This window comes from Heteronotia binoei, chromosome 1 (genome assembly GCF_032191835.1).
Source record: "Heteronotia binoei isolate CCM8104 ecotype False Entrance Well chromosome 1, APGP_CSIRO_Hbin_v1, whole genome shotgun sequence".
NCBI classification, from domain to species: Eukaryota; Metazoa; Chordata; class Lepidosauria; order Squamata; family Gekkonidae; genus Heteronotia; species Heteronotia binoei.
The window spans coordinates 226,548,161-226,563,156 of NC_083223.1; the positions used below are offsets into that span (position 1 = coordinate 226,548,161).

Consider the following 14,996-nt stretch of genomic DNA (forward strand, 5'->3'; position numbering starts at 1 on the left):
GATGGCATGTCTGTTCTACTCCCTCAGAGAATGCAGAAAATTAGCATGTCTGGAAGGGACCGCCTGCCCTAGCCTGTTCCTGATATGCTAATTTCTCATGAGCAGAGCTTTTTGCGTTTTTAAGTGTACAGAATGGTCCCCCAACTTGCATTCTGAAGGACCATCTCTTATTCACACTTTTGAATGGGCTGTACGGCTGGAGAAACACGGTGCCTTAATGGTGTGCTGTGTGTTTCTGAACTTAAAATGAAGCTTCATTGAAAACTTATTATGTAAACAAAAATTGAAATGTAAATTTTTATAACCCCATTTACCCCTTCCCTACCTGTTCCCCCTTCCCTAATCTTCCCTAGAACTGAAATATAATATTATTAAATGGAAAACTTATTATGTAGTAGTGCCGCTCCCTAGTGTTCTGACCTTGGCAGCCCACATTAGCCTGATCTTGTCAGATCTTGGAAGCTAAGCAGGGTCAGGTGTGATTGGTATTTGGTTCAGGGTTGCTAATTCAGACAGTGGCAAATCACCTCTGAGCATCTGTTACCTTGAAAACCCAGTGGGGTTACCATAAGTTGTCTGTGACTTGACAGCACTTTCCCTCGCTAAGTTGCTGCTTCCAGGCGGTATCTCAGTATCATCTCACAGTATTAATATGAGATTCCTGTGTAATCAGTGGCAAATGCTTTGCCTTTTACTACTTGACAACAAGCTTTTTAATGCTTTTTAGCAAGTTGTATACTCTCACTAGTAATTTATTTGAATTATCTCTCTTTCTTTGAAGAGTTGGTTATGTATGGTTCCTAGGTGGTCTCCCATTCAGGTAATTCATAGGACCAGATCTTATAATCAGAAGTAATATATTCCTTCATAATTATTCTCTGAATCAAGTTGTTAGCCCTCCAGAGAAGACATTATATGCATTAAATCAATGCAAGTAGAAGGAGAGTGAGCATGTGTGTGTAGGCACCATCTCTGGCTTGTCAGTGCAGAGTGTACATGTGTAGGAAGTGTATGTACGTAGACTTCATTTTTGCAGTTGGGAATGTTAAAAAAAATGGGCAACCACCTTGATATGCATACTCTAATCTTATACTCTCCAGGCTTAAGAGCCATAAATCATGTGTAGGTGATAGGCAGTGCCTCCCTCTGTGTGTTGATTTCAGCATATATCATGTCATCTGTAGAGAGCAAAGTCTTCATTAGGGAGCCAAGCTAAATGTTATTCTGATCAGATGGGAAGCAAGCCTGGCCCTTCCTGCATATTTATTCTCATTAGGAGCAGCACTTTGTGATGTGGAGGAGTCTGCCCAACTATTAGCTGTATTTGCAGTTTTCTACTTCTTGTACAAACTCTGCCTTGTTTGTGTGGTTATTCCATTGTCCAGCTTTGTTGTGGTTTTAACTTTATGTGTTCCTTTACAAGACTTTTGTTTAATTTGATTGTTCGCCATTGTGTAGATTTAGATAAATCAAAATGGGAGGGGAGGGTATCTTCTTAGCATGCTGAAGAAATGTATTTCTTTTAAATTTAGAATTCTAGAGATTAAGATTCCTTGACTTATAGCTGCAAAGATATGTTCACACCTAGGTTCTGGAACTGGAAGCAAATATTAGAATTATTGTGATTTTGGTTTTTTTTTTGGCTTGTGTATTCCAAGATTGATATTCTTGTTGGTATAGCTCATGTAGGTATAGCTAAGAATTCCAGGATGAGAACATGTTTTGATTAGAACTGTAACCCAATTTAAATAAATCATAGTTGATCATATGAGTAATTGATTAAATTTGCATACCTCTGCAAATGAATAAAACAATACTTCTGAAGTGAAAATCATACTGGCTTTTTCTGGATGATAATCCAAGCCCAGATATTTACATACATTTCAGAAGAGGCATTCCCTTCTATGCCTTGAGGGAAGGGAGAATGCTTTTTAAAAGAATGGCACATATGATTTTAGTATTAAAAAAAACACTCTTGTAAAAAAAAGAGTGAATAGGTGCCTGGAGGCAGTTCTGGAATAGATGAGCACTAACAAAATGAAAATTAATCCCAACAGAACAGAAGTGCTACTAGTGTTGGGGAAGCTCTGACCCAGGCAATGGGTTTGCCCCTTTTTGGAATGAGGTTCCATTCCCTCTTAAGGAGCAGGTTTGTAGCTTGGGGGTGCTCCTGGACCTAGGCTTGCTGTTAAATAAGCAGGTGGCATTGGTGGCTGGGTTGCCTTTCACTAGTTTTGGCTGGGGAGCCAGCTGTGCCCCTTCCTGGGTAGACAAGGTCTTGCCATTGTGGTGCATGCCCTGGTAAAATCTATATTAGATTACTGTAAAGCTCTCTCTGTGGAGTACCCTTGAAGACTGTCTGGAAGGTGCAGCTGGTACAGAGTACTGTGGCCACTGTGTTGAGTGTAGTGGATTGTAGGAACTGTATCACTCTAGTTTTATTCCATCTACACTGGCTTCCAGTTTTCTTCTGGGTTCAATCCAAGGTGCTGGTATTGGCCTTTAAAGCCCTACCTATTCACTTTGTTCATTGTTCAAGGCCCTGCTTTGGTTACCCCTGCCATCTGAGGTTAGACGGGTGGCAACTTGAGGAAAGGGCTTTCTTGGCCATGGTACCAAAACTTTGGAATTTCCCAGGGAGATTCATCCGTCTCCCTTTATTGGTATCTTCTATCAGCAGATGAAGACTTTTTTGTTTTGTTTGGCATACCCCTAATGGCTATTGGCCCAAGGCCCTCCTCCAAGTTGTTTGTTTATGTGTTTTTATTGAAACACTTAATAATTTTAAATGATTTAATGTTTTTATGTGTACTGCCCTGAGGGCCCTAATTGGATGGAAAAGCAGCATAAAAACATTTTAAATATTTATAGAATAATTGAAGCACTTATATAATTTAGTCAGAGCTATATTTTTTTTCTGGTGAGGATTTTCAATGTGAAAAGGGGCTTTTCAGGTTTCTGGACTGTTTCCTTGAAGATCCCCAAAAGCATGGCTTTTGCAATCCTGATTGGCTGCTGTTTCTTTTTTTTAATTCAGAATAACTTCTTCAAAGCAACAGTGTACTTTTAAAAATGTTACTAGGAAGGAGGGCTATTTTGAACAAAACAAATGGCACATCTACAAGTAGGAGTGCAAAAAATGATGCTTTGTTTCTGTGAATACCATAATTTGGGGAGGGCAGCTTGCTCCTCAAAGGGAAGATTGAACCGAGTAAGTTCTTGGGCTGCCATGCTCCCCTCCTTCCTTCTGTGTATGTGAGTGGCTGGAAAATTGTCAACTTCCTGGTTCACAGCTAGCTGCAACATCTGATTGCAGGCAAGAGAACAAATTGCAGCTTGTTGTGACTACCAGACAGGTACAACAAAGAGGAGTCAGTTCTGAAACAGGAAATCTTGAATTTTCCAGCTATGTGCAAGGGGAGAAGTAAAGGAGTGCTTGAACCTGAGGAATTCTTGGCTTGTTCTCATTGCAGACAAACTTAGGCTTGTTGGGGATGACTGATATTTCAGTAGTTCTTTCTTGGCATCTCTTATGTAAATGCAAGTATGTATAGATTCTGTGCAGTAAACTTTCCTGTTTTGACAAAATATTGAGTTGGCAAAGACTGGACAAATATGTACAGAAGCTTTTATAGGTATGCCAACAGATTGGTTTTTTTAATGTGTGTATGTATATGTGTGTGCAAGAGAGTGGGCAGGCAGCATTTTAAAGTAATACATCAAAGAAATAAAGATGTTAATGATTTATTTACTTGAACACAGAGGGCTTGATTGTATAATACCATGGTATAAAACTAGCCCAATACTAATTGGGCGAGAAGAACCTGCCCCCTTGCCTCATCTCCTTGCTTCAACACAGCCCTCCTTTCTACTGGCCTGTTGGTCTTCTGAGATGCCGTCTTCCTTTATTTGCATCTAGTGAAATAGGCTCAAAGGGGTTTTTAAAAAGTATTTCCTTCATTTATGCCCCACCTTTTCCCCCATGGAGGGTCCAAAGGAGCGTACATCAGTCTCTGCTCCTCCATTTTATCCTCTCAACAACCATGTGAGGTAAGCTAGGCTGAGAGTGTGTGACTGGCCCAAGGTCACCTGGCAGCCTTCCATGGCAGAGTGGGGATTTAAACCTGAGACTTCCAGATCCTATGCCAATATACCACACTGTCTCTCTTGCCTGTCTGCTGTGTATTGATTTGAATTATGAAGTGAAAGACTACACAAAAAGTACTGGAGTGCAAAACCCATGCTCTCTGTAGCCACATTTTTTCTTCCCTTCCTGCTTCTACGATTGAAAAGAAAAAGGTCAGCAATGTGTAGAGGATGCTGGAATTTTCAATGCCATAACTTTTTCTTTCCTCAGAATTCTTCAGAAAATGCCCTTGGCACACAGTCTGTGGCAGGACTGTTAAATAAGTGCAAAACCCCTCAAGGACAGAGGCTTGTGAACCAGTGGATCAAACAGCCTCTGATAGACAAGAACAGAATAGAGGAAAGGTAAATAACTAAAAAAAATAAACATCATTGTTCTTTCTTTGACTGCTGATATTTAGAATTTGTCTGTTGTGACATACTGATGTAAATGGGCAATTTGAGGGGGAAAAATACCCACCAGTAGCTGGTATCTTAGATCCTTGTCTCATGTTTCCAGGACTGTAGTACAAAATCTGCAAGAGCCAATATGTTGTATTCATTTACATAAGATTGCAAGGAGGGTCCTTTGTCATATTGGAAGTAAATATTATTTATTTGCTTGTTTATTTATTGCCCCGCCCTCCCTGCTGAAGCAGGCTCAGGGCAGCTTACAAGGTCACTTGGCAGAAGGAAAAAAGGAAAGGTCCCCTGTGGAAGCACCAGTCGTTTCCAACTCTGGGGTGACATTGCTTTCACAATGTTTCCACAGCAGACTTTTTTGCGGGGTGGTTTGCCATTGCCTTCCCCAATCATATACACTTTCCCCCCAGCAAGCTGGGTACTCATTTTACCGGCCTCAGAAGGATGGAAGGCTGAGTCAACCTCAAGCTGGCTACCTGAAAACCCAGCTACTGCCAGAGATCGAACTCTGGTCGTGAGCAGAGCTTAGGACTGCAGTACTGCAGCTTTAACACTGCGCCACAGGGCTCTTCAGTTGGCAGAAACAATACATTAAAAACACTAGCCAGTAGCAGTACCTTTGCCCTTTTTGGGCAAAGTCATTGAGAGGGCAGTGGCAGCACAGTTACAGGGGTTTTTGAATGACCCTTCCACATTAGACCCATTTCGGTCCGGTTTTCGCCTGGGATAGAGATGGTACTGGTTGCCCTCTTGGACAATCTCCTTTGACATTTGGATCAAGGTGGACAATCTCCTTTGACATCTTGGACAACCTCCTTTGACATTTGGATCAAGGTGGATCGGCAGTGCTGCTGTTATTAGATCTGTTGGCTGCCTTGATACAGTCGACCATCAGCTGCTGTCGCACCGCCTTGCTCACGTGGGGATTCAGGGGTCTGCCCTCCAATGGCTTATCTCTTTTCTCCAAGGTTGGGGACACAGGGTGGTAGTGGGGGAGAGACCATCTCGGAGACACCCACTAGTATGTGGGGTGCCTCAGGAGGCGGTTCTCTCCCCAACACTATTTAACATCTACATGCACCCCCTTGCCCAAATTATCTGGAGTTATGGTCTGGGATGTCACCAATATGTGAATGACACCCAGCTCTACCTCCTGATGGGGGGCCAGGCTGACTGCGTCCCAGAAAACCTGGAGCGGGCATTACAAGCCACTGTGAAATGGCTTGGAGAAAGTCGACTGAAATTGAATCCAGCAAAGACAGAGGTTCTGTACCTAGGCCGAGGCAGCCTGGGAAGAGAGATCCCTTTACCGACCTTTGATGGGGTGCCTTTAGTGCCAGCTTTGAGACTCAAGAGTTTAGGGGTTCTCCTGGAACCTTCATTAACTATGGAGGCCCAGGTGGCAGCCACTGCCAGATCTGCATTTTATCATCTTAGGCAGATAGACAGTTGGCTCCATACCTGGAACGCAGCGACTTGGCTACAGTAATCCATGCAATGGTCACTGCGAGAATAGACTACTGTAACGCCCTCTACGTGGGGCTGCTCTTGACTCGGACCCGGAAGCTGCAACTGGTGCAGAATGCTGCAGGCAGGTTGGAATTGGAGCTGCCTTTACGGGTGCACATCCACCCTGCACTGGAGACGCTGCACTGGTTGTCTGTAGTGTTCCGAGCCCGGTTCAAAGTGCTGGTTATGACCTTTAAAGCCCTATATGGCTTGGGACCTGCCTACTTTCAGAACTGCCTTTCCCCACATGAGTCCCAGAGAGCACTACGATCAAGCTTGTTAAATCTGCTAAAGATCCCTGGGCTAAAGGATGCCCGTCTACTACAAGGGCAAGAACCTTCTCTGTGGCTGTGCCTGCCCTCTGGAAAGCCCTCCCTGAGGAGACTAGGGCCCTGCGGGACTTACCACAATTCCGCAGGGCCTGTAAGACATATTTGTTCAGGCAGGCTTTTAAGAACTAAAAGGAGGTACTTTTAACAACTATGGGGGTGTGTACCATCTGCCCCACAGTATCATGACAGATTAATTCAAACAGAAGCCATCTGAATTATATTTTGAGCGGTATCTAAATTGTTTTAATATTTTAATGTTTTAATAATGTTTTATTGTCATAATGTGAATTGTCATCGAATTGTGAGTGTTGTTAGCCGCCTTGAGCCCGTTTGGGGAGGGCAGAATATAAGTGCAATAAATAAATAAATAAGTAAAACAGTGCAGTTCTCAGTTCTCATGCTCGAGACTTTTTTTTTTAATGGCACTTTTGGAATAGTTTTCCTTGAACCCCCCCCCCCCCCCGCCCCCTGGTTTTCCCTGAGGTTATGTTTTCTGCTGCTCCAAATCCTAATCCAACACTCTCTAACCATTACCTCAGTGGTTTTTAAAATCTTATTAGGAATGAACATGGAATTTAATTCACATGCAGCTGCCTTGACTGTATTCACTATGCAACCCAGGGCCAGAGTCAGATGTAGTCATGCCATTCCTCAGCCAATTATGCCAGGTTGCAGTACAGAGGAAGATTACTTGAATTGCTTCAGGCATTGTGAGGCAAAGAAGGTGCTTTTCAGTATCTGCAAAACTTGTGGCTGCATTCTGTGTTAGCATGCAATGGTTTTAGTTGTTAAGTGAGGCAATCCTTGGATAGCCTGAAGGGCAGTTTTCCTCTCCGTTGCCATATGAGTGGTGTTTCAAGCCTTTTTTACGGTTCTGTCTGCTGATAGTTGTAAGCGACCCCGTGGCGCAGAGTGGTAAAGCAGCAGTACTGCGGTACTGTGATCTGAATTCTCTGCTCACGACCTGAGTTCGATTCTGGTGGAAGGTAGCTGGCCCAAGGTTGACCCAGTCGTCTGTCCTTCCGAAGTCGGTAAAATGAGTACCCAGCTTGCTGGGGGGAAAGTGTAAAAGACTGGAGAAGGCAATGGCAAACCACCCTGTAAAAAGTCGGCCGTGAAAACGTGCAAGCAACGTCACCCCAGAGTCAGAAACGACTGATGCTTGCACAGGGGACCTTTCCTTTTCCTTTCCTGCTGATAGTTGTACCTTTTTTCCCCCTTCTGTTGGGCAAAGATATGCATGTTCAGTAGGAGAGGTTTTAATTTTGCTGCTCTCTAGTATCAGGGCTGTGCTAGATGCACAGTGTGGTGTAGCAGCTAATTGCGCAGACTCTTTGCTGGAGAACTGGGTTTGATTCCCCACTCCTCCACTTGCAGCTGCTGGAATTGGGTCAGCCATAGCTATTGCAGAGCTGTCTTTGAAAGGTCTGCTTCTGGGAGAGCTCTCTCAGCCCCACCCACTTCACAGGGTGTCTGTTGTAGGGGAGGAAGATAAAGGAGATTGTAAGCTGTTCTGAGACTCTGAGATTCAGAGTGTAGGGCAGGGTATACATACAATATCTTCTTCCTCTTCTTGTTGCCTTAATATTTTTTTCTTAATGTATTGTAAAACAAAGCTTAAACTAGTGAAATTAAGCTTGGTTTTATGACCCCAAACTCAATTGTGTATTGAGTGTAAAAGCAAGGCTTCAGTTCAGCAGAGTGTTTGTTTTAAAAATAATAATGCTGGCTGACAAGCTTCAGTCTTTCAAATTACAAAAATCCAGTTCAACTTAAAACTGGATGCCTTACTAGTTGATCAGAAAGCAAAAATAGAATTTCATGACATTTAGTGCACCTCTGTGTGTTGGTGTGGCTAAGCACTTCACCTTGCAGTTCCAGAAATACCTGTAGCTGAATTTAATAATGATTTTCCTAGAAGGATGATATGTTTGACATATGGTTAGAGTGTCTTACTAGGATCTGGGAGACTCAGGGAACAATCCTAAGCATGTCTGCTTGAAAATATGTCCATTTTAGTCAATAGGGCTTTCTCCATGAAAATGCTGGTCACTCAGCCTAATCTCACTTTGAATCTTGTTCAGTATGCCAGCTTGTGCTCTTTGCTAGCATCAGAATGATCATTCTGTTAAAACTACATTCTTTGATAGCCTAAAGCCTTGAGTGAAACTTTTTCTCTCCCAGGTAGAACTCAGGAAAAGGGAGGGGAGCTGTACTGGCGTTTTGAAAGACTCCCCTCTACCATTAGGGTAAAATGATGGCTGGAAGAACACAGTTATGCTTCTTTGGAGGAAGGGTGGGATGAAACAAAATGGGGGGGGGGGGTTTAATGCAGCAATAAATATGTTGGTCTTTTAGGTGCAACAACAGGTTGCAAGCAGACTAACTGAACTACTCTGCTGGACCCTGAGTTCTCGCTGTGTGAATTTTGTGTTACTTTTGATCTAATTTATGGCCACTTTGTTAGTGTTCTTATAAATGCTGTAAACAGTTAAAATATGCTGTTTATTTAGGGTCTTTGCCAGGCCAAAATGCAGAAAATATGTTGACAAAATAAAAAGTGACAATTTGTGAGGAGAAAAAGGTCCCAGTGTAATAGAATGACTCTAGGGGGCATTGTAGTCACAAACAAATATAGCAATGCATTTTTAATTTTTTTTTTTTTTTGCTGTGGATTGCATAACTTGCACAGTGCTGTTAGGGGAGCCCCATGGCTTGTTGTAGTTGTAAGGGTGCTTTCAGTTTTGTATCCCGTTCTTTTTAAAGGGAGGGCTTAGAAATGGAGTATTTTAATATGGGAATCAATGTCCTGCAGCCTGCTTGTATCTGCAGTTATTACTACTGATGGCTGTTAAAGAGGGAAATTTACAATGTTTTGATTAGGTCAGGAAGGCTCCCACACCACTGTAATTCTGCAGAATGTGTAAAGTGGAATGATGGAGGATGGGATTTTTTTTAAAAAAAATGGTGCAGGGATGCAATTTAATGATAATGATAATGATGATGATAATGATATTGGATTTATATCCTGCCCTCCACTCCGAAGAGTCTCAGAGCGGCTCACAATCTCCTTTACCTTCCTCCCCCACAACAGACACCCTGTGAGGTGGGTGGGGCTGGAGAGGGCTCTCACAGCAGCTGCCCTTTCAAGGACAACCTCTGCCAGAGCTATGGCTGACCCAAGGCTATTCCAGCAGGTGCAAGTGGAGGAGTGGGGAATCAAACCCAGTTTTCCCAGATAAGAGTCCACACACTTAACCACTACACCAAACTGGCTCATAATAGTATGTGGAAAATTTAGGCAGCTACTCCCCCTGCATTAAATGCCTTTATTTCATTGTTCTCTAATAATGTAAAGGTAAAGGTAGTCCCTTGTGGAAGCACCAGTCGTTTTCGACTCTGGGGTGACGTTTTCACAAAATTTTCACGGCAGACTTTTTATGGGATGGTTTGCTATTGCCTTCCCCAGTCATCGACACTCCCCCCCCCCCCAGCAAGCTGGGCACTCATTTTACCGACCTTGGAAGGATGGAAGGATGAGTCAACCTGAGCGAGCTACCTGAACCAGCTTCCGCTGGGATCGAACTCAGGTCGTGAGCAGAGGGCTCCGACTGCAGTACTGTAGCTTTACCACTCTGCGCCACAGGGCTCTAATAATGTAGTCCAGTTTTATTACAGTATTGTATGTATTGTAGTAGTCTTTGTTCTGTAATCTGCCTTGGCTGTGCCTTGAGAGAGAGGCAGCTAATAAATGAAGGAAGATGAAAAAAATAAGCAAGTGTGTGCTCAAGTGGTAAATTTCATTATCTGGAGTGGCCTGCCATGTGCTGAGGAAAGAGATGAAATGGTAACATTCCTCTCATGTGTGTGCTGTGTGGAAGCTATAGTTGGTTGAATTACCAGGTATAGTACAGAGGTGTAAATGATTGTCTGTAATTGGCCATTAATGTATTAAAGGTGAAATTGAATGGAGGGCCCTGTGCAGCAATGCTTCTGTTTTTCCACGGAAGTATATAGAAGATTGCTTAGCTTAACTTTTTCAAGTCTATCTGTACCACAGACTCACAGAAGGGCATTTCTTGCCTTTTCCCCTTCACCATATGGCAGAACTTTAGAAAATGCTAACTTCATTGGGATGTGGAAAGGCAGTAGTGGCATCTTGCTAAAGGCTAAAGAGTTCATATTCAGAAGAGATTCTTCCTCCATCCCCAATGTCAATAGGTACCAAAGCCTTTTGCAGACAGCATGTGGGCTTACAAGTAGATTTTGTGTGGGAAGATCTGTGAATGTCTCCAAAAGCCCAAGGGAAAAAATACATCTACTTCTGCTTGAACACATTCTCTTTCATGTCTGCGTTGTTAGAGGCCTTGTGGTGATGGAAGCATGACCTCAGTCAATGCCTGATAGAATGACATTTGTTACAATGGTACTGTGGATAAGATTAGGTTGCATATGGGCAGTTTAGGTCCAATCATTGCTCACCTTTGGAATTCAGGGGATGGGAGTGAGGAAGTAACACAGGAAGCAGTCATGTATTAGCTTTTCCTACCTTTCAGGTCTGCTGTGAAGATTAATTGTATACTGAAAAGTGTTATAAATATTTATTTTTCAGTTATTTGTGTAAGTTGCAGTAAAAACAGTAACATTTTTCCTTAAACAATTCACATTATATTGGAAATCCAGTATTTATTACTTATATATTGCAGTCTTCCTCTGAGGACTGATGTAAGTTCTGATACCAGCTCTGAGTTGAGAACTACCTGGAGATTTTGGGACCTAGGGGTGCAGAATTTGGGGAGGGAAGGGACCTTAGCAGGGACAATGCTGGATAGTCTACCCTCCAAAACAGCCATTTTCTCCACACAACTGATCTTGTGGTCAACTAGAGATCAGTTGTAATAGCGGGAGATCTCCAAATGCTGCCTGGAGGTTGGTGACTAGCTGTAAGCTGTATATTTTTTATCTTAACTGCTTTCTGTGAGACTCGTTTAAAATCATCCAGAGAGCTCTGTGGCCAGTTGGGATGAGAAGTTGGATCTCCAGTCCTAAATTCCTCCCCATGCCTTGTTGGCTCTAATTTTTGTATTCTTTATTGATGGGAGGCTGGGAGGTAATACAACTATATTTTCTACCCATAGAAAACCATGTGTCAGAGAAGTATTCTAGCCTGACTTTCTTCTTAGCAATCTTCTCTTCTGTGTGATTTGTGAAGATCAGACAGAGACTTCCCATCTTCTCTCTAGTTTGTGACAGATTAGGCTTCAGTATTTATGTTATACTATCTCAGTGTCATGGAAGACTGAGATGTTTCTATTTTGCTCACCTGTGTAGGGAAACACAGCAAAATAAGCTTTCAAGAAACAATGTAGCTTTGCTTCAGGCAAAATGTGTTGGAAGAAAGCAGATATCTTTAAAAACTGTATGCCAGGTTGATAGGTAAGCTGTGACACCTGGCTTTCAACATGGGAAGAAGCAAATGTTCTGTCCACTACTAATTTTTCTCTGGAAAGCTTCAGCTAGACATGTTTTGGGATAAAACTCTGCCTCTGCTTCTTGGTGGCATGCTAATAAACAATTCAGTAGGCAGCTGTATGGTTCCCAAATATATTGACATTATTTTACAGCCACCAAGGGGTATCTTGGCATTCCTCACAACAGGAATTTTCATTGTTAAAATGCGACTCCTACATAGCATTTAACCACCCACTTGTACCACTAAGCATATTGACTTTAAGTGGATTTGAAATAGAAGTGATGCTGGATTACAGGTAAATTAACTGGTGGCTACTTGTGTAAATCCACCCCTTGGGCTTGTGCTGTCAAAACAGCAGTACATTTCACACAAAAAAAGTGCTTAATGATATTTTACTTGTTGGCAAATGAGAACTAAGGACATGTATTACATTATCTCCTCAGGCAGTTTTCTCCAAGATTTGGAATTGTTCTCCCAAATCTAGCCAATTGCAGTGTATCTAAATGATAGTTGCTGGAGTGTGTGTGTGTGCAGGCAACAATGGTGGTGAGAGCTGCTGCCTTCTTGAAGGTCTCTGGTTGGTTACTATAGGGCAGGACTGGCCAAAATGTGGCTTAGGGGCCACATGTGGCTCTTTCTCACGTATTATGTGACTCTTGAAGCCCCCACCACCCCATTGGTTGACTTGGAGAAGGCACTTCTCTTTAAATCACTTCGCCAAGCCATTTGGCAGCTTGGAAAATGCATTTAAAGTTAAAGTTGCTTTCTTTCCACCCCCCTCTCTCTCTCCTCCAGCTATTTGCTTTCTTCCCTCCCTCCCTCCAACATCTGATGTTCATGTCTTGTGGCTCTCAAACATCTGACATTTATTCTCTGTGGCTCTTACATTAAGCAAGTTTGGCATCCAGGGCTGCTCTCTGCTCCAGCATGGCACAGGTAGATTCCATCGTGTGCTTACATCACCGATCAGGCAGTGCCCTGGCATGCCTGTCAGTGTCTGTTTCTCACACAGCAGATACAAGTCCGTATTGCTGCGTCAGAAGTGACCCGTAATGTGCCGACAATTCTGGAGCAGAAGTCGGTACTCTTGGGTTGCGGCTAGATACCAACGATCCTGGCTTTTCGTCTGGCCCAATGTGTCCTTAACCGCGAGGTGAAGAAGGTGGGCCACGAAGGAAGGCGTTTTAGACCCTGATGCTGGACAGTCACCTTGATGTTGGAGCCACCGTCAGTCACCACGAAGCCCGTGGCGACATCCTTGCTTCCTACCCAGCCCTCTAGCTGCCGTGAGAGGATGGCTCCAAGAGTATTCACCGTGTGTGGTGCATTGACTGCTTTGGCGTGCGGCAAGGCCCAGTGATAACTGGCCTGACGGCCTTGACCCTACCTACTGCTACTGCCACCTCCACCCTGCAGCTCACTGGGTTGCCACCAATGTGCAGTCAGGGAGATACCCCTCGAATGCATGTTGGGAGCTCCCAGATATCTGATGTGAAATGAACAGTCCCCCCAGCAGCACGGGGCAAATGCTCCTTCACCACAAATCTGGTTGCCCTGAAAACAGATGGCACAATGTTCCTGCTAATGGTGGTTCTAGCAGGAACTTTGTACCAGGGTGCCAGGTACTCGAGCAACCCTAGCACCCCAGGATTCTTGACCACTGAAAATGGAAGCCCATGGGCGACGGACCTGGCAAGGTTCCAGGCGGTCACCCTCCTGCCATACCTGATTACGCCTCTTGGCACACAGGTGCCACCCCCACCAAACATCTCAGGCAGAGATGCCTGGTGTCCCTGCCCTGATGCGGAACTCTCCTGGAGAGCTCTGGAGGTAGTCACGGACCTCCTGGCTGGGTGGTGTTGGCCGCTTGGGCACCCCAGCCTGCTTCTCCCCCTTAAGAAGCACCACCTGGTGGTGCTTCCACAAGTGGTTCTGCATCCCCTCCCCCGGAGTCAGGTGGGCAGGGTCCTACCCATGACTGATCCGGGCCCTGCACAGCTGGCACTGTGCATAGTTGGAAATGCTTCCAGACTTCAGAGGTGTACGGATGCCCAAACTGACCGGCAGCTTGGGTGTCCAGAGCCACCTCCTGTGAGGCGCTTGGGGCAGACACATCGTGTCTTGGGGTGGCAGGAGGGGCTGGCTGCCGGGGGGGAAGTGGGCGGAGATGCAGGCACCTCATGTGTCTCCATTTCTTCCCCTTCCATCGCATGCAGCCTCTCCTCCTGGCCATCCCCTGAAGGACTGCTGGTGCTTGAATGAACCGAAGAAGGCGGCTGGTCCTCCTCAACCAGCTTCTTCCCCAGCTCCTGCACGACACTCTGCACCCTCCTTGGGGTGATCATTTTGGACAGAAAACTGTCCCCAAATCTCATCTCCAAGGAGGGCTGCTCTTGCTGCCCCTCCTCCGGCTGCTGAGGCCGAGTGACATCAGCTGCAGGAGAAACTGCCCGAGCAGCAAACCCCTGCTCAGTGCCAGCACCTAATGGCACCTCTGCTGGGGGCACCCCAGCAGCAACCTCGATGAAGGGCCCAAGGCGGGCCTTCTTCATCACACTCCGACCAGAGGTCGGAGTGCTGGAAGGCAGCTGTGGAGTGACCCTATGCACAGGTGTGTGTGGGGGAAACCTGGGTCCTCCCCCTCCCCTCCACTCCTCTAGTCTTCTCCTTGACCTTGCCCCCGGGCCCATCTTCTGCTGCCTGTCACTCATGTCACCCTTGGCTAGTCTCACACAACCTGAACTGAGAGTGGAGTTTTTCACAAACCTAACGCACTACACTGTACCCTGAACCAACAGGTGCCCTGACTTCTTTTTAAAAACCCTCCCCCCAAAACTTGTTTGTTTGTTTTGGTCCCTAACCTGTCCTTCTTTGGGTTGGGGTAGTAGTCTGGTAAAGTTTTGGAGACTAGGTGATCCTGCCTCTACCTGGCTACAGTTTTTAAAAGGCTACCTTGAGATGAAGGCAATCTTTGTTATATCCTCCTAGTTAAACTTCTGCTAACTAGAGCCTGGGACAAACCGGATTTCTTTGCAAACTAGAAATCAGGTGTCCCCTATAACTAGAGAGAAGCTCTGGTTTACCCTATGGAAATCTAAGGATGCACCGGCTTTCAGTGGCTGAAAAAAAGATGC

General features: G+C 44.7%; 1 protein-coding gene across 1 annotated transcript in view; it reads left to right on the plus strand.

The window, feature by feature from the left end:
* MSH2 (mutS homolog 2) overlaps positions 1–14,996 on the plus strand; it is an 88,311-nt gene that overhangs the window by 16,068 nt on the left and 57,247 nt on the right. The window contains exon 6 of the mRNA XM_060248842.1: positions 4,358–4,491. Within this exon, the coding sequence (XP_060104825.1) occupies positions 4,358–4,491 (134 nt within the window). The remainder of the gene's footprint in view (positions 1–4,357; positions 4,492–14,996) is intronic.